The 27667-nt window shown below is 42.2% G+C and overlaps 1 protein-coding gene across 4 annotated transcripts in view; it reads right to left on the reverse strand.

Annotated features, from left to right (window-relative positions):
* ARHGAP18 (Rho GTPase activating protein 18) overlaps nt 1-27667 on the reverse strand; it is a 130673-nt gene that overhangs the window by 34186 nt on the left and 68820 nt on the right. For 3 of the 4 annotated variants that reach the window (XM_006029174.3, XM_006029177.3, XM_006029176.3), the window contains exons 4-8: nt 24292-24364; nt 17786-17952; nt 10952-11117; nt 7085-7176; nt 2647-2724 (exon numbers count right to left, since the gene is read on the reverse strand). In XM_006029174.3, coding sequence (XP_006029236.1) covers nt 2647-2724; nt 7085-7176; nt 10952-11117; nt 17786-17952; nt 24292-24364 — 576 coding nt within the window. The remainder of the gene's footprint in view (nt 1-2646; nt 2725-7084; nt 7177-10951; nt 11118-17785; nt 17953-24291; nt 24365-27667) is intronic. The other variant, XM_025210630.1, reaches the window with a different exon arrangement.

A 27667-nucleotide genomic window follows, 5' to 3' on the forward strand; every position in this document is an offset into this window, starting at 1 on the left:
ATACACACATATACATACACATACACACACACATACACACACACATATACATACACACATACACGTACACACACACACACACATACACACACACATATACATACACACATACACGTACACACACACACACACATACACACACACATATACATACACACATACACGTACACACACACACACACATACACACACACATATACATACACACATACACGTACACACACACACACACATACACACACACATATACATACACACATACACGTACACACACACACACACATACACACACACATATACATACACACATACACGTACACACACACACACACATACACACACACATATACATACACACATACACGTACACACACACACACACATACACACACACATATACATACACACATACACGTACACACACACACACACATACACACACACATATACATACACACATACACGTACACACACACACACACATACACACACACATATACATACACACATACACGTACACACACACACACACATACACACACACATATACATACACACATACACGTACACACACACACACACACACATACACATACACACATACACATATACACACACACACACACACACACACATACATACACACATACATACACACATACACACATATATATACATACACACATACACATACATACACACATATACACATACACACACATACAGATACATATATATATATACACATACATACATATACACACACATAGATACATACATATACATACATATACACATATATACATACATACACATATACACACATACAGATACATACACACGCACACACACACACACACTCTATACTTAATAAGTATACTATATATACTATACTTAATAAGAGTGAATTGTGCTTTAAGTTGTGACCAGGCCACACATTAAAGCAATTAATAGCATCATAATACAAGGAATAGGCCACAAAGTTATTCCACAAAAAATGTATAACTTTGTGGCTGGTTCTTATGCCATTAAACATGTGGCCAGGTGTACCCCTGTGGCTGGGAACCCCGTCAACTGATGGGGCTCCCAGCTGCATGGAGATTGCTACTTGCTGGTGCAGAAGGAGCCTGTGATGATCATCCTGGGCTCCCCCTGCACCAACAAGAAGGCACAATAGGATCTGATGCACAATCCCACAATCACACTTCCTGCCATGCACATGTGGCCTTGTAGGATTGCCATGACTGTGGACTGTGCATCAGATCCCATTGTGCCTTTACCTGAACATCTAGCAGGGGCCAAAGCTGTCTACCCTTAAGTCAAATATTAGCATCACTTAGATGTTCAGGGAGAGGGTCTGGCTCCCCAAACATGCAGATGAGCTGATATCTCAAAATTCAGGAGTCATAATCTCTGAGGTCAGAACAGAATTTTAACCAAAGTCTAGCTGTTTTTCTGCTTTCCTGTCCACACCGTGATCCATCACTGGAGCAAATTAAACCTTAAGATAAAAGGACAGACAGTCTCTCTGGTAGACAAGAGAGCTATGTAAAAGCTGGCATATAAAACTATCCATTGTAACATGAAAAAATGCCAATGCACCAATGACAGGGTTCAGTAAGTATGTAATTGGGTTCTACAGAAATTAACCTAGAGCCAATGGTACTTGATCGAGAATGTTTTCCTTTCTGAAGACTTTCAGTAGTATCTTATAGAATTTTAGGTCAAAAATACAATTATTACAGAACACGTATTATCTTTGATTACTTTCTGCAGTGGTTTTCCTAGAAAAGTAAATGTGTACAACATTTTGGAAAACCAGTAGGTTTGTTCAAAGGACAAGTTCTTTCAAGTATTTGATTCTGATTAATTTTGTTCTTATTTAATGAATGATGCTTTGCACAGAAACACCTCAAACAAACAAACAAACAAAAAACTCAAACGAGCAAATAAAAGGACCCCCAGATATGATAGTAAAAACTAAGGACCACACAAAGGTGTCAAGATTTTTAGTTACTGGTAAATAAGGTCAGTTACCATCATATTCTGTCCCTTCCATCGTTTCATATGAACCAGCTGCTGGACAAAATTGTGGGTGACAGAGGCTGACAAACATCTTTGGGCAGCTGAATCTGCTTAAATGATCTTTCTGTTCAGAATTTAAGGCCAATTCAAACCATCTTTGTAGCAAACCACCTCTTGATGTAAATCAACCTGTGTTTTTGGTTTTCTAAATTAAAGCTATTTTGGGTTACAGTTTGAGTATAATTGGCAGCCACTCTGAAAAGTATCAGTGTGAACAGAGATGCAAGTAAGACCATGAATATTGTGAGAAGCAGTGGTACTGATGTTTCTAGAGATAATGGAGGAAGTTTTTTACTGTAGGTAACCTGCTCTTTGCATATCACAGATTGAATCTAGCCTGTCAAATGAGCTAATGAAATCAGAAGAGAGTTTCCAAGTAGCATGCAGACTACATAGGAATACACTGTTCAGAGGGTACATCTGATTTGGATATAGGTTAAGAGCATGGGAATTTTGGCTAGCCTAGTTCAAATCTTTTTTTAAGATTTCAGTACCAATTGTACCATCAGATGTAACTAAAACCAGTAAATGAGGGTATTGAGAGTCCATGTGATCTTTTACCTTTACTCTTGCTGCAACTCCTGGTATTCGAAGAAGTCCTTCTGTATCCAATCTTGCCTCTTCTATCTGGGAAATCAGCTGTCAATCAACATAAATCAAGCTTCATGAAGCCAAGATGCTAATTAAAATGTTCTATGTAGATAGGTATGGAACACTAGATTTTTTTGTTTTTTTTAATATAAAGGCTATAAAAATGGGCTACCATCAATACAAACATAAATTCAAATACACATTTCCTGCAGGAAACACCTGATACTGGTCTTGTACTTTTCATCCACACTATTAAAAGGTTGTTTGTTTGTTTTTAAAAGGAAACTGTAAACATCAACCTTCCTATATAGAGATAAGGTATAAAAGGAATAAACTGCTTCTCTAAACGTCTCTGGTTTCAAAAATAAATATTCAGTTTCTAATCTCAGTAAAAATGGGCATTAATAAAAACCATTAGCTGTAGATTGCTCTGTATTACGTTCTTATAGGCACTCTTATTTACAACTTCGCAAAGGAAAACCTAAGTGCTTGCAATCACTGAAGGGCCTTTAGGTTTGAAAAAAAATTATATTCTCATAAAGACATAACAGAATTGGTAATCCTATTCATGCTTAGATGAGTTGGAACAATCAACGGAAACATATACTGTACATGTCATGTATTTAATAAAAGATATATGTCACTGTGCTCACCAAAATATGTAATAATCATCCAAAGCACTGTATAAATATTAAATGTTGACTACATCTATTTTATCCAATAGATACTTGAAACACTAGGGCAATACTTCTACTATACACCTTATATGAACTAAAGTGAACTATAAACTATGCAGTACAGCAGGATTTTTTTTCATGGTTGCATAAACAAAAAAGTATGACCTACTTCAGTGTATTTATGTTAATGGCACTGATCACAGGAGATATGAAAAAAACAGTGTCCTGAGCCCATCACAAATGCTTGATCATTCTAAATGCATTTTTCCAGTTAAAAACAGGATCACAGGAAAGTAGGGCTAAAAGGGACCTCACAGTCATCTAGTTCAGCCCCCAGCTCAACGCAGGATTGCCCCTGACTAAACCTTCCTAGTCAAGTGTCCGTCTAACCCGTTCTTGAAAATTTCCAAGGATGGAGATTCTATAATTTCTCTAGGTAGCCCATTCCAGTGCTTGACACCCCCTCATAGTCAGAAAGTTCTTCCTAATAACTAATCAAAGCTTCCTTGGCTGTATTTTGAACCCATTTTTCCTGGTCCTGTTCTCTACGGCCACACAGAGAAGCCCATCTCCACCCTCTCTGTAAATGTCCTTCAAGTAGTTGAAGACTATTATCAAGCCCCACCTCAGTTTTCTCTTCTCCAGGCTATATCTTAGTTTTTTCAGCCTTTCCTCATAAATCTTACTTCCCAAGACCCTAGACATTTTTGTTACTTGGTTCTGAACTCTTCCCTTCTTGAAATCTGGGCAAAAAACTGCACACAGAACTCCTCATGAGGCCTCACAATTGCTGAATAGAGTAGAAGAATCACTTTCCTTGATTTGCAAGTGACACTCCTGTTAATACAACACAGGATGCTGTCAGCCTTTTTTCGCAACAAAAAGAACATGGATGGCTCATATTCAGTTTATGGTCTACTGTAACCCTCAACTCCTCTACAGTACTGCATCGTAGCTAATCATTACCAAGCCTGTATTTATGCATGCCATTATTCTGTCCCAAGCTAAGGATTTTGCAGTTGTCCTTGTTGAATCTCATGATGCTGTCAGCCTTTTTTCGCAACAAAAAGAACATGGATGGCTCATATTCAGTTTATGGTCTACTGTAACCCTCAACTCCTCTACAGTACTGCATCGTAGCTAATCATTACCAAGCCTGTATTTATGCATGCCATTATTCTGTCCCAAGCTAAGGATTTTGCAGTTGTCCTTGTTGAATCTCATCTGATTGCAAAGCATTTTTCCTGTCTATCTAAATCATTCTGGATCCTAGCCCAACCCTCCAGTGCATCTGCAACTCCACCCAACTTGATGTCATCTGCAAATTTACTAAGTGTGCACTCAATCCCATCCCCCAAATCATTAATGAAGATGTTAAAGGATACTAGACCCATGACAGATCCCTGGGGAACTCCACTTGATACCTCCTCCCAGCTAGACACTGAGAGACTGATGATTGCTCATGGACCATGATGATTCAGTCAGTTATATATCTACCTTACAGTACTTCCATCTAGTCTGGGGTGGGCAATTATTTTGGCTGGAGTGCCACTTAATGAGTTTTGGTGAGCTGTCGATGGCCACACATTTGAAATCTTTCAGAAGATATAATTTTAACAAATTATAGCTTAAAAATAATGTATTAAAAATCAAACATCTACTATAACATATTTTAATTTTAATTTGAAATACGATTTTTATTCTGATCTGTTTGGGGTTTTTTTTGAGTGGTGTATATAGAGCCGATTACATAATAGCTCAAAATAAAGTATTTTGTATACTATGGGAGCGGGGTGATGGGGTGTGGGGATACATGCACAGGTGTGTATGGGGGTGCTGCCTGAATGCTAGGTCCCACAAGCTGGTGGAGAGAACAGAAGGGAAGGGAGGCAGGGGGTATGTGCTACAGCTCATCCAGGCAGTGCAGTGCATGTTTGGTCTGCGGCTGTCCCTGTGCCACGCCACACTGGGCTGAGCCCTGCCTGCTCCCGCCTGGGGCGGTCAGTGCCACCATGTTCTCACCTGTGCCTGGCTCCAGCCCCAGCCCCAGCCCCAACCAGCATGCACAGCTTTCCAGCAGGGATGCTCTTGGTGTGGCTGCAGCCACCCAGGTACTGCTCAGCTTCCCCTACTTTCAACAGCTCCTCCTCCTGCCCCTACCCCTTCTGTGCTGCTCCAGGCAGGGGGTAAACTGCAGCCAGGTGGCTCCTGCCCCACAGCACAGGGGTCCAACTCCCAGCTACCTTCTAGGTACTTGGCCGGAGTGGGTGGAAGGCAGCCAGGAGCTGGAGCTGGAGCCCTGTAACATGAGGTAGGAGTCGCCCAGCTGCAGTCTGCCCCCTGCCCAGAGCAGTGCAGCAGGAGCAGAAGGAGGAGCAAGAGGATGAAGAGCTGCTGGAGGTGGGAAGGAGCTAAGTAGTACCCAGGTGGCTGCAGCCAAGCCGGGAGCAGCCCCACCAGGAAGCTGTGTATGCTGGCCAAGGCTGACCATCCTGCATAACGCTAGAACTTACAGAAACTCGCCCAGTCGTTAGGGACCTACTTAACTCACGGCGAGACAAAGTTATTTTTGCAACTTCGTCCTGGCACAAAGAGCCCATTCCACGGGCATTCTGCAATGGCCCTGCCCCTGGGTACTGATTGGTGGAGAGGCTCCATCCCTCAGAACTGATTGGCAGAGAGGCCCTGTGGGGGGAGAAGGGACAAGGGGGTGGCAGCCATCTTTACTGCTGGCTGCCCTTCATCTGGCCCCTCCCCTCAGCACTGATTGGCAGAGGCCTGGGGGGCAGGAGAGGAGAGGGGCAACCACCATCTTGCCTGTTGCCCCTTTCATGTCACCCCACATGCCTGTGCCTTCCCATCCTGGGCAAGCTGTAAGACTTAATAAAAACTTGTTTTTATATATATATATGTATTTTTTTTTGCGAATTTTGTGACCAGCCCTAGATTTCAGTTTTCACAACATCCGTGAAACCACAATTTAGGTAGGTACCTAGCAATGATTTCTGCATCAAGCCCTTAATCTCTGTTTTAGCTACGTCTTTCAGGAAGGAATCTAACCTTGACCAAAAAACTGGAAGTGGTGAAGAATCCACCAACATTTAAAGGACATAGAATATAATCTACAGTACAAATGATATAATAGCAAAACCCAGAGAAGGAGCTTTACCCGAAGCCACCTTTTGATTTGGTGAGGAAAAAAAATAACACAAAAAGTTTCCAACACATCTTAAAAAGTCTCTTGAAACACTTCAATGGTATGTTCTGGCATACAAAGACAAACTCTGGAATACTACTTCTATTAAACAATACTCCTTAAATTGGTTTAAACATTAGACTTCAGGTTTCAAATCTTTTTAATATACCATGAACAAATAATTTTTCTAATGTTAATTCACCAATTACCCCTATCTGTTCTAGCACCAGAGTGAATCAATGGTAATTCACTAATTTTCCTTCAGAAAAAAATTCCATAACAGCCTATGAAGTTGTGTTCTCTACCTCATTAATTCAGCAAAGGTAAGTCATGTATAAAGCTAAATTTCAAACTTAATGCTCTATGTTCCTCGGTTGGGGGTGGAGGGGGAGGATATAATAAATTCTATAGGAACTGAGTGCTACACTTGAAACGTTAGGCTAGATTACTGTGAGTTTAGGCACTTAGGACAAAACACTAATGCCTTTAGTATTCTGTAGGTCTGTAACAAACTGGCTTCTTTGTGTTCACTTACTTTTTGTAAGATCAGTGGTATCTTGGTGCCTGGTACTTTTTTCTGATCTTGTTCCAGCAAAACTGACAGTGGGACACCAAATAGACCAGAATCTGCACAACGCAAAAGGAAACAGAGATACTATCCACATCTGGACCAATATATGAGGTAGTGGCACAAAGAGAGACTGTCAATGAGATAAGCCTATTCAATACATTCTGAGCGACTGTTCTTCTATTCAAAGAATCTGTCTAAATGTCTTCATCAATCAAGTCATTCAGAGCATAATTAAACAAACCATTTGGGCTAAACGTACTCATTCATCTCTTTTCACCCATAAATCAAGAGTCTTCTGTTTCAACTTCAAATTGCCATCCATACATTGTGCAATAGAGTGAAGCAAACTGCATAAATGAACCATCTGTATGATTCTGGTTTGCAGAAAGCTGTTGCAATGATGACCCTGCAATGCAGATCTTTATCTTTTGATACAAGTTACAGTTTAGATGCAAATGGCTTTAGCAAGATTTCCAGAAGTCTGGTTACTAAACTGAAATAGAGGTAATTATCATCTATATTCACTCTGAACAGTTCTCTCCATCAGAACTTGAAAAGAAGAGTAGTCAACCTTCATTGTACATTTTTGCCCAGATGCAGTATCATACTGTCAATCCTATGCCAGTAGGGAGTTATTCTTATACGAAAGTAAAAGCCAAGTTTCATTCTACACTGGCTATAAGCCCAGGTTAAAATATGGCCACTGCCTTGTCACTATGGTAACATAAACTTAAAAAAATAATAACTTTAGCCACTAAACTCAGCTAACTTTAAATTAATACATAAGCTTGAGACAGAGTTCACTGAAGTCAGCAGGGGTCCTATCGATTTATGTCACAGCTTCTTCGTTTTAGATAAATACTGATTGGAAATGAAAAGCTTAAATAACTGCAATTTATTAAACTGTAAAATTTTATCTTGGAGCTACTCTGTCAGGGTAAGACCCATTGGCCACCTAGGTATACATTCTGAGAGCAGATGGCCATAGCTTTTTGTTTGGTGTAGTGTCATGGCAACATGCAACACAGAAATGGGCTAGCAGAGGAGATCTGACAGTACCAAAAAAGAAGAGTTCTGATCTAAGAATATGTGGGATGTACTAGGACAAAGTCGCCTAGTCAGCAAAGGGACTTCACTTTGTCTTGTTGACTGGGAATATGAAAAATAGACCAGCATCCATAAAACATGCACCCACAGAAACAGGCACGATACTTCCCCAACATCTTTGCCTTTTTTTGCAGACCTACTAAAATGCAGAACCTGCATGTTTTTAGTGTAGTGAAGGCAAAGAAGCAGGTTACAGGAAGCATGGGCAGAAATCCCGTTAGTACCAGAATTGTATTCTGCAGCAGAACTGAGCTTTGTAGTATCTGCAGTCAATTCAAAAACAAAAGGAAGAGGCTTGTGGATCCACTACTGTATGGATCCACAGTCTACATCACACTACATGGAATCAGCTAGACAGCAAGTCTCCTGCAGCCCTCAAATTACTAAAGCAGCTCTGAAATCACATCATTCCTGGGACAGTTAAAGTCACATTGTCTCTTTCCCAGTCTGCTCTAATATTTCCAAATCAGACCCATTTTCTTGGACTTGGTGGAGATGCAAGGTTTTTAATCAACTTAATTCTTCTCTGGGGCTGTCATAAAAAAAAAAAAAAAAAGCCAAACATATCATTTGAGGTGGTTCCAAATGATCAAAACCTGGGACAAAAGAGAAGTGGCCATTAACTTGATTGAGCTCTGACTACATGGCCTTGTCCCAGGAAAAAGTATCTGCCTTTTATCCTGCATACTTCACAGGTTTTAAAGTCGGACAATAGGCTTATAGGTGGATAAGATCTCAGGACAAAAGGGAGAAATGGGAGAAGAGCAACATCTGTTTTAAACCAACGCTATATTAATACTGCACAGGCCTGAAAAAAAGGCCTGCTTAAAATGAATAAATAACCAAAAAGCATCAATAGTAGCAAGTCTACTGCTCATGTACTATTTTTAATGTATGCAGACACTTATGCAGGATGGAAATCAAAGCTGCAAAGCTGATTGTGGTTGTGCATTTAAAAAGTGGTTTTCTACTCCTGTAAAGTAAAAGACATATGTTAAGGAATCAATTCTGCACTGCTATATATCTCTCAACAGTCTCTGTAGTTTTCAATTATTTAAAGTGAGCTATTTCACTATCACATATCCACTGAACCTTGACAACAGAGTTTTGCCCAAAGGAGGTTTGTGATTAACTGGTAACACATTTCAAGTTCTTGTATACCATTTAGCAGATCAGAATACAGAAGACAAACAAAACTGTGAAATTTCTTGTATCCTGAAATGGATGTCCGCACATCTCAAGTTTTGGAAAAGGAACTGAGACCCCTTGGTTGAGATCCCTTGTACGTTCCCTTGGTTGGTTTGCACATCTAATAAGTGGCTGGCTGCAAGCATCTCACCATTCTTTGCAAAGGCCACAACCTCCTACTCCATAGGATGCCATCCCTCCATACAGCAAAGCAATGGGCTCTATTGTTATTGGAAATCTGAGATATACAATTAGAGCTACATTATGCAAGGAAATTAATGCTAGTGACTACAAGAAACGGATAGTAAATGATTGCCCTTAGCAAGGGTGGGAGAACAAATACAAGAGATGTCACACATTGGGCGCATCTACACGTTGCCCTATGGCAATGTTGTTACTGCACTGTGCTTTAATATTTCTTTTTGGAAGTACTAAAACACGGCACAGTAACTGCCCATACTGTGCTGCATGCACAGCTATTTTTAGTAGCTACTTTGCTGTAGCAGTGCGCTATAACAAGGGAGCGTGCCACTATGGCAAAGTAGCTGCTGGTCGTGTGTAGACACCCGTGGACACTACATCGCCATAGCACATTGCTATATTGCCGTGCTCGTTCTGTATTATTCAGAGCTCAACAACTTGCAATGGAGTGGAGAGGCGTGATAGTGAAGTAGTACCTATCTTTAAGCAAATCCTCCCTTGGGAGCTCCTTTTACGCAGTATGGAACCCATTGTAGTTTTAGAGAGGAGGGGTGATTTGGTCAAACACAAGTTACTGGGCTTGCTACAGCTGACTGATATTCTACAGTCAGGGTTCAACAGGAAGTCAGACTAGATGATAAGGATCTCTTTTGGCTTTAAAACCTAGGAAACTATTAATCTACGGTGATGTCTACATAACTAAATGAACATGTGATTATACCACATGCTAGCACACTCATGCTAACTTAATCTAGTTACCACAAGTAACTATAGCAGCAGAGACACAACAGTACAAGATACACATGTTAACAAGGTGCACCTGTTAGCACCCACAGTACAGTCTGAGGTCCCCTGTCACTACATCTTCACTGCTATTGCTGCCTGTGTGATGTAGCTTAAGCAAGCATAAATATATTAGCACATGCCAATCATCATCTTGCAGTCTAAACATATCATATGGAAGTATCTATGGTGCAACTCTTCCCACCACACTGTAGCAATATGGGGAATATTTCTTTCATTTGGTCTCTAGCACATATGCTCAATCCATATGCTTGGCTAATGTTAGTTGCCAGACAGAGGATGTTAGCTTTGGACCATGGTTTCTTAGCTGGGATAATTTATGCACATGAAGGTTTTTAAACATGAGGAGAGCCTAGAGTGATGGGGCTGTGGTGTATGGTTAAGAGTCTTGCTTATCAGATCTATCTATTACCAGATAATATAAATCCCCAGCTTTAGGATCATAAAAAAAACAAAAACAAAAACAAAAAAAAAACATAACACTTGCTAACCTATTTGTTTCAGAAGAATATACAGCAGTTGTATGCTCACCTTTGGTTTTGATTTTTAAAGCTTTTTGTTGTTTGAATTCTGTCCCGAGTATGTCATAAAGAGCAGTTAGTTCAATCAGTGCTAAAGAATAGACCTTCTTCATGTCCTGAGGGGCCAGGTCGCCAATCTTTGTAGTGCCTGTTTTGTCCTTTGGCAGTCTGAAATTCTAAAACAGAAGACGTGCGTCACATTAAAAATCCTACTGTCAACTAATTGAATAGACTGGGTGCAAAGAATGTGCTTTGCCAATGGCAAAAGCACACTGCTCCTGATAGGCAGAATAGGGTACTGCCTGACTTTTTTTAAGGGAAAAGAGGGAATAATGCTAATTCAATGTGCTTGCACGACTGGAGAATGCAGGGCATTCCTTTACATTGCAAAGGCCAGACTTTTGAATACTGTAGTGGATGAAACCCTGTCTGGCTCAGATAATTTAATTAATGTAGATTTTTGAGTGGTGTCACCCTTTCTGTTCTCCCAGTTAGGCTTAGACCTCAGTTAGAGCTTCATGTATGTGCAACAGTTGTCCTATGCACAAACAATAATATGATCACAGCCATAAATAATAATTGTTGCGGAATATAAACCACCTTGCTTGCCTTTGGGTGCTACATAAATAAGTAATGGGCTCATCCAAGCTTTGATATCTGTAATTCATTACTTGTATTACAATGATGCTCAGGTGCTCCAGTCATACAGACACAGAACAAAAAGATGATCCTTTAACTTTTCTGACTTTATTTCTACCTATTCAGACTATAACATAGGAAGTCTAGCTGACTAGGCCCAAATGCATCTTTCAAAGCATGATATACCTCGGCCAGAATGGGTCAAACAGAAGTTATGCAAGGTATTCCTTCTACCGGAGGGGCACTGAATATTATAATCTTCATGGAGATCCCTGTTTCAACTAACTCTGGGTATCAAATTCACCCAGCAAGTGGGGCTTTCATGGGCCGCTGCATGAATGGTGTAGGGTTCCCCAAAGACTAGATCTGGAGCATAGAGCTGATCCACAGCCTGCATCCAGAGCATGGGGTTGCATCATCTAACTTCAGAGGTTCTGGAGGGCCTGAAAACTTGGCAGTGGGTTGGTTAAGCAGCAACAGCATTAATTGTTGTGGCCCCCGGAGCTGAGCCGCCATTCCACCACCATAGTTCCAGCCCTTCAAGCTGAATCCAGAGCGCAGAGCTGTGTATTCTGGCCCACTAGCTGGAAAAGTGGCAGATGAGCGGTAATTGCTGCTGCTTTAGGAACCACAGCAATTAACACCGCCACCATTCATGCCACCACCAAATTTTCATACCCTGAATAACGGTATACAATAGAAAATAACACTTCCTATTGTAACCTGTTACTAAGGCCACCTCCACATGTTACGGGTAGTAAGCAATTAACTGGTTAATTGCACAATTACCTTTAGACCAGCTACCCATTTAAACTACCTGTCATGCCATGAAAAGCTCCAACCAGCTTAGGCTAGGTACAGGCATTCAAAAAGCCTGAGGGAGGATTGATACAACCTATGTGGGTTTCTTTAAGCTGCACAGATTGCATTGTGTGCAACTAGAACGCATGTTGGGTGGAGGGGGGCATGGAAGTGCCTGCACTAGCCAAGGCCAGAAGGTGGGGGGCACTCTCCCATGCCTCCCAGCCCCACCTCTCCCTGCCAGTGGTGGCTGTCAGCAGTGAGGGGGGAGGAGGGCATCTCTCAGACCCAGCTCTTCCCTGCCCATGTCAGTGGAGCTGTACAGCAGCAGGGGCAGATGTGGGAGCGGAAGCCTTTCCCAGCTGTGCTTGCTTGGGTTTGAGAAGGGCTGGGACTCAGGCTGGGTCCATAGGGCAGGGGCCTCTGCTCCCCCACCTCCCACACCCGCTGTCGCTGCATGGCTTGGCTGACATGGGCATCCAGAAGCTGGGGCTGGGAGTTGTGTGCAGCTGCAGCTGAGCCCAGCAGCACCGGGGGGAAATGGAGGGGAGCACAGGCCCCTGCTCTGCAGCCCTGCACCAGCCCCCCAGACCCAAGCAAGCACAGCTGTGTGGGGACCCTGCATTGCAGGGGCCTCTACTCTCCCAACCCCCTGCTGGTGCCCACTGGCAGGCACAGGCAGGACACAGGATAGGGAAGCAGAGGCTTTGCTGCCTCAGCTCTGTGACAACTTGGGCGTGGGGCTGGCTAGGTGTTCAGCTGGAGCAGCCCAGCTGAATTCCCTGACTCCATGCAAAGGGGAAGAAGAGCAGGGGGGCCCACAAAGGCCCCTGGGATGCTGTTGGAAACTGACCTAACATGAATTGATAGGGGAACTGGTCCAGAAGTTCGATAGACTGATCTAACATAAAACAATCAAGTCTGATATTACATCCATCCAGTTCTCTTAGACCAGGTCCTGCCGTTTTTAAACCAGTCGGTGTGCCCTGAATTCTCTTGTTACAGGTTTAGATTGGTTTCTGATCACTTATACTAGTTTATGTGTAATGCCTTTACCAGCCTTAAAGTTAGACCTTGAAAATGTGTATTAACTTTACAGCTGGTTGCTATCAAGCTTTAATTTGCACGTGTAGCAGGGTCTTCCCCGTGTCTGGGAGCCCCATCAGCCGACAGAGCTCCCAGCTGCATGGGTGCACCATGCCCAGTGTAAAACCCCCAAGCCCTGGAACTGTGGCTGCCAGGAAACCCCCGGGCCCACACATGGCTCTCAGTCCCGGCTGCAACACGTGCACAGCTGGGACTGAGAGTCCCACAAGTGACAGGGCTCCTGGTCCTGTCAGCTTAAGGTTTTCTTAGTCCCAGCTGTGCATGAGGTGTTGCAGGGACCAGGAGCCCCAACACTTGCAGGTCACTCGGTCCCAGTTGCGCAGGGCCCCTGAGGTTGGGAGTCCCTTCAACAGAGGCGGCTCCCAGCCATGGGAGCCTGCTTCTTGCCAATGCATGGGGATCAGGATCAGGCTCCTCCTACACCGGCAGTAAGGTGTGACGGGATCTAATGAATGACCCACAAATCACACCTCCTGCCATGCACATGTGGGTGTGGATCACACATTAACTCCAATCACACCTTTACCTGCATGTGTAGGGGGAGCCTAAAGCATGACTGAAGCATTTTTAGAAACGATTCCAAATGTTTTATTAGTGCCTGGTTTATAGTGTTAAAACCAGGAGAACATTAGGTAATCATTAGTTGAAGAAATGTATGAGTTCTTATCTAAATTGAGTGTTTGAAGAACGCTGAAACATTATTGCTTCAAGCACCTAGTTTACTCAGACATGTTTACGCAGCGTCTGACAGAATAATTTTTGTGTGTTATTTATTACTTTATGGTTTCTGTGCGAGTGTACACTTCTAGCGTATGATATTCTAAGGCAGTTTGGTCTATATACTAAAGGAATATTTAAACCAAAATACCTTTGAAGATCTTACTTTGAATTTATTTAGCCTGACGGAGAATGAAGCCCGTTTGTTGTGAGATGAAAAAACGTAACTGAGTAGAAGCTAATTCTCACAATTTGGAAATATTTCTTTGCTCTTCAGTCTAACAAACAATGTAGTCTTTTCCAAAGGGTTAAAAATGCCTCATTCCTATAAATGCCATCGTGTTGGTCTCTTTTGCATATGCTAGAGAGTGCTGGGAAACAGTCACAGGCAATAGGCTTTTGAGAGGAAATGTGAAATCTAGAAATGATTGATACTTTTGTTGGAAACTGAGTCAAATATTAACTTCTCCCTGCTCTTCATCTTATTAGAGGTGTAAAGGTCACCCCATTCTTCAATCTTATCTCCGTTTCCCCCTTAGAGAGGTGACTAAGACTTCTCTTGGAGTCTGATAAAAGGACTTTACTCCAGAAGAGAAGTCTGACAGAGTGATTATGTGAACAGTGCAAATAGGGGACATAGGGAACAATCCATTAGGGACATAAATGCAGTTACCCTTTGCAGGCTCAAACAGTATTCCAGCTCTAGAGTTATACCCCAGCTCCTTATCCAAAAGCAATACAGCTACATTCGTGTTGCTTATACCTCTGCTGAGAAGCAGACCTATTTTATATAGCCACAGCATAAACATGGACTTGCTGCTTCTGGTTCTGGAAGAAGGGGCATGACCCGCTGAGAGGGCATCTTCTGGGAACCTCTTGCAGGCACAAAAATTAAACAGTACAGCTCTAGTCTAGCTGTATACCTAGACAAATTAAAATATAAGGGCATCCAAGAGAGCTAGATGTTCCCTCAGGACATAATTTTGGAGGTTCAAAATCAAGCTATGCCAATACAGAAGAAGAGCAACAGAGTGATGTACACACACAAGGAGCTTACTATCCAACAATCAAGCAATATACAAAAAAGGCAATGGAAGGGTGTGTGGCTAACAAAGTATACAAAGGAATAGCATGAATGTGTAAAAGAAAAATCAGAAAAGTAAAGGTGACAAATGAGTTACAGTTGTCAAGGGGTGTAGGTTGTAGCCATGTTGGGCTAAGGACATAGGCAGACAAGGTTCTTTGGGTAACTCTTTTATTAGACCAACTCAAATAGTTGGGAAAAATTTTCTTAGCAAGCTTTCAGGTTTAAAAACCCTTCATCAGGTTGAGGAAGCATCTGCAGTTGGTTTGTGCTCTTCCTGGATGGAATGAATAGTAAAGAAGCTAGAGACTGGTATGCATACAAGAAAGCCAGTCAGTGAAGCTGTAAATTGAGTCGTCAGTGGGTGAGAGACAGGAATCACCCTAAACATACCAAGAAAGCTGTGATATACAGCCAAGCCCTCAGATACCACCGAATTTGCACTGAGGAGAACACCCAGGATTACTACCTCACAAACCTTAAAGGCTTTCACTCAACAAGGACACTCCTCCAGGGAGATAGATTGCACGTTTGAAAGAGCCACCTGGATACCACATGAAGAATTGCTGCAGTACAGAAGGAAACCCCCCATGAATTGCACACTGCTGGTTATGACATATCACCCCTCCGTGGAACCTATATGGAAAATCCTCAAACAACTGCAACCAAACTAGACGGAGATCCAATTCTTAAAAAGATCTTCCCAGAACCACCCATCCTAGCCTTCAAACAAGCACTGAACCCTGCTAACCTCATCACAAGAAGCAAACTTCCTATGGCCCAGAACACACTGAATAGATCCAGACCATGCCATGACAAGAAATGCAAAACCTGCCAAGACACCTCCACCACCCCCACAATTACTACACCCCACAACAGAACCATCAGCATTCCTGGATCTTACAGCTGCACCTCCAGAAATGTAATATACCTCATCCATTGCATCATATGCCCTGATGAAAAATACGTAGGAGAGACCAAACAACAACTGACCACCAGAATGAATACACATCAAAAATCTATCAAAGACAGGTATACCCAATTACTGGTGGAGGCACATTTCTCACAAGAAAACCACTCTCTCTCCAATCTCTCAGTTCTAATTCTCAAAGGAAATTTATAAAACACTTTTCACAGACAAGCCTATGAACTTCATTTCATCCATCTCCTGGATACAAAAAATCATGGACTAAATACAGACACTGGATTTATGACACATTATAACCTCCCTGACATTGACTCTCTGGGTACCTCTCCACTATTTATCTGCTACATTCATCCCCACCCCCCTTGTCTCACCCACTGACTCCTCAATTTACATCTTCACTGACTGGCTTTCTTGCATGCATACCAGCCTCTGGCTTCTTTACTAGTCAGTCCATTCAGGAAGAGCACACACCAACTGGTGAAGGGTTTTTAAACCTGAAAGCTTGCTAAGAAAATTTTTTCCAGCTATTTGAGTTGGTCTAATAAAAGAGATCAAATTTACCCAAAGAACCCTGTCTTACTGTCTTTTGCATTTATTGACAATTGTAAGCATCACTTCTACAAATATCAGATGAAAAAGGCAAACTAGGAAGACTGTGGGTCCACTGCTCCACAGAGAAGGTGAGTGATTAATGGAAGAGGCAAAATAGGCACAGCTCTTCAACACCTACCTTGCTTAATACAAAATAAAATATGTGAATATAACTGGCAAAGTTGTCAAAGGATAAGGTATGTAGCTCATGATGAGTAAAGAATGCATCAGGGAACTTTTGACTATCTTTAATCATCAAAGCCTTAAAGAATTCATTCTAGAGCATGGAAGGGACTAGCTGAAGAGAACTCCAACCCACTAGCAACAGTATTTGCAAATTTTTGGATAACAGGTTGAGGTCTAGAGAAGGGCCCATCTATTTGAAGGGGAAATGGAGGACTTGAGCAATTATAGGCCATTTGGGCTGGCAAGTTACTTGAAAACATATAAAACAGTGAATGTGTAAATATAGTAGAATGCAGATTCTTTGCAGTGTTCGATTCTTAACCCCTCCACTCCAAGATGAGGGTCTGCAAAAGCCATGCAGGGTCATGAGGGTCATGCATAGCCATGGTGTATGCATAGTCTCAGCAAACAGCTACTAGTGACTGCAAAGGGGTACCAGCTGTTGGCAGAAAACTTTTATTTCAAAAGGCACTGTTACTCCAGTTGGGTGCACAGGACCACAGCTAGGCCCCAGCTGGAGGAACAGCACCCTTTGAAGTAAAGGCTACAGCAAGGTAGTGACATAGAGTAGATACAAGACTAAAACTTTCATATATTTGTTACCAAAGACCCAATACTTTTTCCAAGTCATATACATAATGAACAGGCCAAAGCCAATGAAAACCAATTCTGGCTAAAGCACTCTGAATTCTACTGAATCACCCAGTATCACTAAAGCAATGTCAAAAAGGTCTTATATCAAATAAAAAACCATAATAAAACAATTACAGCAGCATATAAGAAACACCTACAGGAAGCAGAGTGTCATCTTCTTTGCCTCCACATAGTTTGTCTATGGAGTCATCTTTGATATTGGCTGCCTGCTCTGCAAATGAAATCTCTAAATTGATGTCCGTTTCAGAAACTGTCACATCCTCGAGCAAGTTCTTTTCACAGATACCAAGGCTGAACTCTGGATCTGAAAATAGAGGGGGGGGCAAGGGGGCAGAAAAAATAATCAGTGTTTTTAAATATTGCTCTTTTCTTGTCTGCTTATGCATGTAAGTAAGTAATTAGAGCTCAAGGAGGGTAATTCTGTGCAGAAACTAGGAACTCTACAGCAAATTCATGGATTTCAGTGGGTCTACATCAGCTAAGAATCTGGCTTCCTAAAAGTTTCATCTTATTGAGTTACCCCAGAGTAAGTCTGCAAAGTGTGAGTTTTGTGCCCCACATAGAAGGCAGAATATTCCATCCCACATAACTCATGGATTCCTGGGATCTGCCAGAGCCAAGTAGCTTCTGCACAGATGTTCCTTGCTTCTGGTGCTTCTTCCTTTACCTAGCCACCTGCAGCCATTAATGACTCAGCTCTTTCAGAAACCATAATCCCTGGGACAAATCTGCACATTGGCTTGTCTGTAGATCATAGCTCAGGGTGTAATGCGTAACCCAGTGAGCCGTTTACTGTGGCGTAGACTATAGTTCCAAAGTAAACATTGCACGTCTACACGCTCACCCCTACTCAGCGGGAGTAAACTAATTAACTCCATTGTAGGATAGTACTTGTAAATCCTGCTGTGGAGCTTTTATTACTCTGTAGCAATGCACATGTAGCCACTGTTTCAGCTGGATGGGACATGAAGGTGCTTCAGTGCAGGGGCTGCCTGCTGGCTAGCCCCTGCACTGGAGCACCCTCGTACCCCAGCCAATCCCTCCAAAGCACATTGAGCCAGAGGGAAGCAGCCCCAGGTTGGCAGGCTGACCCTCCCCCTCCCCCAGATCCCTTGCCAGCCGGGGCTGCTCCGGTCTGGCTCAATGTGGTATGGTCCTGGGTGAACATTCAAACAGCATGCCCAGGAGCAATAAGCCCCGGAGCTTATTGCTTCACATTAATTGCACGTGTAGACATGGCCAGTAATGAACAACTTTGTCCTGGCCTCCGATCCTCTTCACAACTTGTAGAGTTTTAACCCGCTCATAGTTTTGACAAAAAAAATATTCTATGAGATGGAAGGAGAAAGGGAAGAATGGGGGTTTGCGATGATGACATCATTTCTCTTTTCTTTGCTCTTCCAAAAGGAAGTAGGCACTAGGTGAAACTTGATTACATTTTTTTTTCTTTTTTAAATGAAAGGGGATACAGTTTTGTTTCAGAACACAGTCTGTTTTATAAGCAGTCAATGGCTGTTTTTCAGTTCAAAGTGTCACTGATGGCAGGAAACAAAGATGAGAGCACAAGATATTTTCAGGAGGAACACAAGTTTAAATCGTGTATTCTGTAAAATACCAATCCCAAGATGATTTGTCATATCACAGGATCAAAAAAGGCTCAGAACATTAGCAAAAGATTCTGATCTCAACATTATTGATATAATGGCCTCTCTCAAATGACTCAGGAGCCATTGTAAGAAGTACTGGATGAACTCGTTAGAAAATATGGGGTGATGTCCTGAAAGCAAATTATTTGTATATTTAAACAGACTGCACATTTTTAGGGGCAGGGACTACAAAGTGAAATCCTAGCTCTATATATCTATATTGATATAGATATATAGGGGTAGTCCCTGCCCCTAAAAATGTGCAGTCTGCTTAAAGATGAGAGTAAACAACAGGATGGAAAGGGAGATGGAATGATGAGAGAAACCATAAGAAGACCATGTGTTTATCCAAATTAGCTATTGCATAAGACTACAGATGGCTTTGTTTTCACCACTGTGGGAAACGTTTTTATTTCCATTCTTTAATGCCTCTGAACTTCTTATATTCCCGTGCAGTTAAAAAGGGACCCTGAAATAGCCACAACTACAGCAGTTTCTGTGTTCTACCTCACTCTCATTGACACTAATTTAGGGGAAATATAGAGGATAGGCTGCTTTGAGAGAGATGAATTGATATATAAAAGCCTGTAAAAGGGCCTAATTAATACTTGTGTCTCACCACCTAAACAGGGTGTTCAATAATAAGTTCAAATAAAAAAAATTCAGCTGGTCAGGATTTTAAAGCAGAGATCTATTCTAGTTGAAAAAACTGTTTAAATTTAATCTCTCTGAAAATCTTGGAATGTAGGCCACCCCATGAGGATTGTTTCAGCCAGTGCCAGATTCTTGGATCTCTTCTTATGGAAGGGTTGGTGTGAATATTTTAAAGCTGTTAAGATCAGCAACACTAATTTCTGAGAAAGCCACAATATCCGATTCTCAGTGACGATTTTGAGCTCAGAGGTCAAGAAACTCCAAAACAAGGAACTGGAAATTTTTTTTGTAACGTTTTTGTTCTACTGACAAGGTAAAGCTGTGGGAAGTATAAAAAACTGGTGATTTTATATTGTTAGAAATTTCTCTTTTCACAATGACTTCAGCTTGAGCTGTGCTAGAACCTCAAAGGTTCAATGAGCACATACTAAGGATCAAGCTGAAGTTAAAACCAAAGCTGCTGGTATCAGCAAAGTGTTACAAAAGACTTTAGGATCCCAAGGCCAAATTCAGCCCTTGTTCAAATTTACTGACTACAGCATATTTGGCTAGAATGTCCAATACAGTTAGCCCAAAATGAATATATTTAAACAGAAGGAAATGACAGTATTTTAAAGGGAAAAGAGGGTATTTTTCCCCCTTTATTATTTGCTAGTATTTTGCCAATGTCATAACTAATATTGCAGTCATTCCTGTTTCAGTCCTTGGTTCATAATGAAATACTTTTTAATATCGATGTCTTTGTTATGTACTTCGAAGGTGCTGAAAAGTGTGAAAATGTTGCTGTTTTTACTTGGGGGGATTTGTGTGTGTGTATTTCTGCAGTCCATGATCAATTGCTGCATGTTTAACTAGAAACAGCTGTAAGAAAAAGCAGATTTGCTGTTCTGTCAATTTGCCAATTATAAGCAAAATTTCATGAAAGAAATATGCATATGACAGAAAATATAAATATGGGATGCTACTAATGATGTGCAAAGGATATTTTTTAAATTGGGCCTGAGGTCTCTGTTTGCTTCACAATGCTTTATTAAGAACACTTAGAAGGATGGGACTTTTTCTGAATCTTTTTAACTATAGAAACATTACAAATGTCAGCTCTGTGTTTTCTTGGTTTCGAAAAGGGACTTACAGTGTTGTCCCAAGGATGTATACTGTAAGTGCTCACACTTTACTTAGAGAGGTGGAATGGCTCAATCTTTAATTAAGATATCATTTCTCCAAAATGTTATTTCATTTAAACACAACTACAAAAGAAAAAGAGGGGGTTTTCTTTTATAATCTCAGAAGCTCTTCTAGGCTTCAAAGATATGGTTTGATAATGTAAAATAACAAAACTCCATAAAGACCTTTTAAGGTCTTATTTACGTTAACTGATATATAAATAAGGGCACAGCTCCTTTTTTTCCCCCTTGAGCTAGCTTTAAGGGGTTTTCCTTCCATCTGCCTGACTATTCTGTTTGGGCTTTCCCATTACAGGAAAAACTAATCTCATATGCTTTGCTTGAGGCTAACCCTCTAAAATGGAAAGCCAAACAGCTAAAGTCCTAACCTGGTTGTTTTGTCTGTGTCTGTTGCAGCCCCGATTTCACCTAGTGAGTATTCAACTTTTTTTAATGTTTTTCTTTTTTTAGCTTTTCTTAGGGAGGCAACTTATCTTCACTGTGTCTGACTTCTAAATTATCTCCTTTCCAAAACTGTCTGAAGAGATCTGCATATATTGGGTAAGGGAGTAGAGAGTTTGCAATGGTTTATGGTCTGCACAAACTATTGTAATTTATACGGGGGCAGATAGCAAGATGTCTAGTAAATTATTTGTGGTAACTCAATGTGCATAGTTTTATATTTTATTGTGTGTATACATATCTGAGTGTATGTTTGTGTGTAGGTATGTACATACACACCCCCCCGAAACAAAAATGAAATCCAAACTACATACACAGCTCCACATGCCATAAGCACTGGGTAGAGGTATGTTCAATAAATCAAAATAAATTAGCTTTCTCCCACTGGTATTAAAAGTGGTGTAAATACTGGCTAAATTAAACTGCTGTCTCTGGACCGCACCAATCAGGCAATGACAAAAATCTGAATAAGGGGGCCATTTTACATTATTTCCTCATTCCACTGCCATTGGTCAGTGAGGGAAGAAGATGGATCGAGTAGAAAGAAGAAAAAGGAACAGGCTCATATTCAAGACACCCATGTGCACATATTCTATGGAAATCTCAATATCATTTTCAGTTTAGCATTCAAATCATTTTGAATACTGAACCAAGAGCACTTTGAATACTGAACCAGGAACATTATCAGTCCTCTGAAGGTGATGACTAACTCAGATTTCACGTTAATGGGCTTATAGCATCTGACTTGGAAAGCCGAAAGCATCTTGATTTAAACTTCTAAAAACATTTATAAAATGTCTAAGATATACATATATAGAGAAAAGATCATATTAATACATTTTGCTAGGGACTCTCTCTTTGGTTACAAAAAACATTTAAATTTGACAGTAACGCCTTTGAATTTAAATTTCATGGGTATCTGGTGTCACATATTGTTTACTTTTTGCCTCTAAAACCATCCACTGTTTATGTAACACCAATTAGCTCATTTATTCTTGAAAAAAAAGGGATCATGGCACAGCTCTGAAACAGGTGCAGCACTTCTAACGTGGTTCGCCTTGGATAGCTTCCCAGTGAACTGAACTGATTTTCTTGTTCTAATCTCGGAAGCAGAGCCCACTTTAGCATGCTGGCAGAAGCAGAAGTGTATTAGGATGTAAGTAAGCTGCATTTGCCTTGCCCATTGCAATCTGGGCTGTGGAGAGCTAGCATATGGAATTTGCCTTTTAGAGCTTCCCATTTCTAAAAGGTTCATTGGGGCCACTGGAAAAAAAAAGAACCAGATGTGATAAAACTCTGTAATAATTGCTTGGTAGTTTTCCAGCTCCAAATCCTACAGCGAGGTTTATTGACACAGGCACCAGGCATCCTTTCCTTTCCTTGTGCTGAACCAGCACTTTGGCAACTCTCCCAATTTTTCACTGTTTGTACCACAGAAAGGTTTGCTAAAGGCAGGGGAGGAAGGAATTAATAATGCTTCTGAAAACGCACAAAACGCTGAGTATTTGTGGTGTTTCATCTCTACCCCTTTTCTCTATTTTGCTGCCATTTCTCAGTTGCAAGCTGTTTCTCCAAAATGGTTCAGATGTATTTCTAAAGTAAGCAACAGTTTAGTGATTTGAGAGGAGGATAATTGATCCTCCTCCCCATCTATGCATTTACAAAATAGACATTATCTGGGCAATGGACAAGTGCTACTCACCTCCTTGTAAAAACTAGTAGCAAGACTCAAGAAAAATAATGCAAGTATTACTCATTGCTTATGGCATGTGGGGGGGGTGTAGTGTGGATTTTATTTTTGTTTGGGGGGGGCGGGGGGAGGTGTACATGCATACCTACACTATGCTAAATTCAGTGCTTCAATGACTGACACTTATGGCTGAATGACAGCCATACAGGCTACTTTTGTAAGCAGTGAACATCTATACTGCTCCAGGAAACAGTGCTGTTGGGCAGGCACCGTGCAAGTTCCTCCTGCAAGTTCCTAGAGCACAGGAGAGGCATTTCCTCTAACTGTGGTAACAAAGACTGGAGAGTTAGTGGCAAGTGTGAGATTGATCTATCAGAGACTTATGCTCTGGGAGTTCTGCCAGTGATTTCAATGGAAGCCAGAGTCTCGTCTAAGGATGACAACCAGGCTGTGCCCCTTCATGGGAGACCACAGGAAGGGATGCTTCTTATGTTCTCTCTATGTGCCATACCTCTTCATGCAAAGGTTCAGGACCAGAGGCAGCCAACAAAGACACAGCAAATATCCCTTTGTTTCCTGAATATATTCAACTAACTTATCTTAATGTTGATCCTTTTTCTTACTTGGAGCCCTAAATATATACAGATTCCTTCTATTTTTCTTAGTCATGTGGCTGATTTTTTATATCTAATTACACGCACACACACAAGCATACACTACCAAGCTTATCCACTAAATCTTATTACTTGTATTGAAAGTACAGAAGAGATAAATCAAAAGGATAAAGGGTCAGGGGAACTAAGAATGAAATATTAGAAAGAAACTATCACTCTTAAGTTCATCACTGTTCCTCAGTATGCTTTACCATACTTCTCCAATGCAATTTAAAATATTTCAGTTGTAAATATGTGTCCCCCATACACACAAACAATGTAACCAGGATTTACGTAGAGCATACTGAAGACTAGGCCAGAAGTTATGAAACTATAAATGGAGGGAAAGACGATGGGAAATCTGCTCAGCATTACCTTTTCCTTCCTCTTCTGTTTCATTTTTATTTATACTTGTTTTCACAGATGGGGGCTCATTCCCATCGGAGACCTAAAAAACAAAGAAAGAAACCAACCCACCTATAAAGTTGAATATCTATTCAAATACAGCAAATTATAGGATGCAAGCAACACCTTTGGTTCTGTTCCTGCAGTGTACCTAGGCAGCCTGAAACACTCTATATCAAGACCATCTGAAACCATCTGAGGGTTGGGGTACTGGACAACAACCTCTTTCACAAAGACGTGGGACCTGAAACCCACCAAATTAAGAAATTAAATCTGTTAACAAAAAGCACAAGTGAACACAAACCCAACTCTGATGTTGCTGCATCTCCAACTACAATATGTGGAATGAAATCCTGGTTTCCTTAAAGTAGGAAAGAGTTAACTCAAGGGTGGGCAATTATTTGGGCTAAAGTGCCATTTAAGGAGTTTTGCTGAGCTCTTAAGGGCCAGAGGGTGGGTGCTGACCTGGCCTCAGCCCCCTTCACAGCAGGGGAAAGGGCTGTCTTGAGGAGATTCCAATTTATCCTAGCCAGGCGGAGAGGACAGGCGAGGTCTCTGTGGAGACTGGCCCAGTACCCCTGTGGGCGGAAAGCTCTCAGCCAGGTGGATGGGATAGGGCCATGAGTGGTCAAAGGGCACACCCGGGAGCAGGGTGGGCAGACGGTGCAGTGTGGTGACAGCGCAAAAGGAGGGCTTGGGGCAGAGCTGTGATCCACTCCCTGTATGTCCCTGCGATGGGTTCCAGTTCCACGGTGAACTGCAGAGCAAGGAACTGGTGTCCATCACAGAGACTTGAGGAGTGGATTGTAGCTCTGCCCTGGGTCCTGGCTCTGTACTGTCACTGCCCCATGATCCCAGCCCCAGCCAGCTGTTCTGCTCCCAGGCGCCACTCTCCACCTGCCTGCATCCCCATCCCATCTACCTGGACGAGCATGTCCTGCCTGGGGGTTTCGGACCAGTCTCTAGGGAAACTCTGCACAACCACTCTATCTGGCATCTCTAGCAATAGGTGCAGGGTGGATGTGCTCAGTATGCCTGGGCAGCGGGGTCAGGGGCCAGCAATGGTGGCACAGTACACAGCTGCTCCCAGGTGGCAGTAGGAGGGCTGCTAGGAAACCAAGTCCAGCCACTGTGTCACCCCCACCCTGCTCTGTGGACTACAGCTACCAGCATGCCCAAGAGCCACACCTGGGGATAAGGCAGGTTGCAGTAGGCAGTATCTCCGCCACCAGGGGCAGCAGTGCTGGCCACATATGGCTGGGCCAGGCAGAGCTGACGGACCTGCTGTTGTCCAGATGGAATCACTTGGTAGGCAGGATCCAGTCCACAGGACAAATTTTGCCTACCCCTGGATTACCTCCTTAAAATTAAGGCTTGCTTGATGGTCAGACCCACCCTGGAATGTAACAAAGAAAGCAGTGAACAACCCAGAAGAACAGGGAGATACCTAGAAGGCTTGAGCCTTTAAGAACTGATTAAAGTATACATGCTCTATTGAGCATCTTGTCAGTCAGGGTGCATCTTCCTGGTTGACTTGGAGGTTGACAAAATAATCAAGGAAAATAGAAAACACATTTTAGTATATTACTGTTTAAATCTAAGAGAAAGCTGTTATCTAGTAAGGTGTCCCTATATGTTAATGCCTATGGTTAGATGGGTTACATTATGTATAAATATATGTTTTCAAAGGAACTGTGGATTTGTGTACCCTCTCATATTTATTCCCTCAATCAACTGGCATGACCAGCTAATTGACAGTGATAAAGGCTAATTGGTTTATATTGACCATGTCACTGGAAGAAGTTCCTGGGGAGCTGCAATATAAATAGGAATGGCTAGACTGTAATTTACCATATTTCAGTGTATACATTGACACTGTATATGAGTCGGCCCCATTTTTCTGAGCCAAAAAGTTATTGGAGAATTTTGTAGATCCAGTGTTTAATTTAACCTAACTTTTTGTTAGGGGTTGACTTATACCAGCCCCTACATGCCCTCACAGTAGGCTGAGCACCTGGGGGATGAACATGTGCTGCAGAACTACTCACAGGGGACAAGGACAGGCTCAATGCTCAGCTGGTGCAGCCCCACCCCCGTGAGTGGCACTGCTTGGGCTGCACCAGTCAAATGCCAAACCTGGCCCTGTCTGCTGTGAGTGGTGCTGTTGAGTGCTGAGCCCAGCTTCGTTCCCTGCAAGTGGCACCAGGTTCAGTGCTCAGTTGGCACAGCTCGGCTTGGCAGCGCTGCTTGCAACAGATGGGGCCAGGCTCGGAGCTCAGCTAGAGGCCAGGCAGCGCCACTCACAGGGAATTGGGGTGCACCAGATGTGCGCCAAGCCCAGCCCCATCCCCTGCAAGCAGCACTGGACTCAGAGCTTGGCTGGCGTACCCATGCCCTGCAAACAGCACTGCCTGGGCTGTGCCGGCCAAGCCCAGTCCCGTCCCCTGCAAGCGGCACTGCCCGGCCAGTGCCAGCCAAGGCCAGCTGAGCACCAAGCCCAGTGCCACTCACAGGTGATTGGGTTGGGTTGGCGCTTATAGCAGATGAAGCCAGGCTTGGTGCTTGGCTGGCACACCCCCATCCCCTGCAAGTGGTGATGCCTGGGCCATGCTAGCTGAGTGCTAAGCCCGGTGCCGCCCATAGGCAGTGCGATACAGTGCCGACCACAGGGGTTGGTGATACACTGTATAAGTAGAGGTTGAATTTTAACAGTTAAAAATTGGGCTTCAAAACTCGACTTATACACAATGCAATATGTTAATGGGAAATAATGAAGACAGGTTACATTTCAGTGGAAGCCCCCAAGAGGAATTTGGATTGGTGCTATTGAAATTCAGCACAAATGGAACTTGCAAGAGAAGTCCCATCACTAGGTGCTCTGGTCTGATTCTGATCCCTGTCTCTTTGCAGGGATGTCAGCAGTCCTAGCTGTTCACACTGCTTGCCTACACAGCAGTAATGTGGCTAGTCTATCCCAAAAAGATACATGGAGGGAAAATGGCAAAATGACTTTCCTCCCAGATCAGCCGAACCTGAGCTGCACGTTTGTGCATACAGGACACCCACATGCAGCCCTTGGTTTATAAAGTAAATATGCAAGATGAAACACAACCTAGCTTTGAGTTTATATGCCAAAAAAAAGTTAAAAGGAAAATTTTGAAGTTCCATTGATTATGTCTAAGATCATTCTGGATAAAATATTTCAAAATTTGCCATACATTTTAACATATTCATGGCCGATACTTTTTCTAATCTCCTTACTAATATTCATTTGTATGAATATTGCTCTTGGCAACTCAGAATGTTAAAAAGGATGCCAAATATTAAAAAAGCTGTTGAATGATCT

This window comes from Alligator sinensis, unplaced genomic scaffold, assembly GCF_000455745.1.
Source record: "Alligator sinensis unplaced genomic scaffold, ASM45574v1 scaffold889_1, whole genome shotgun sequence".
In the NCBI taxonomy this organism is placed as follows: Eukaryota; Metazoa; Chordata; order Crocodylia; family Alligatoridae; genus Alligator; species Alligator sinensis.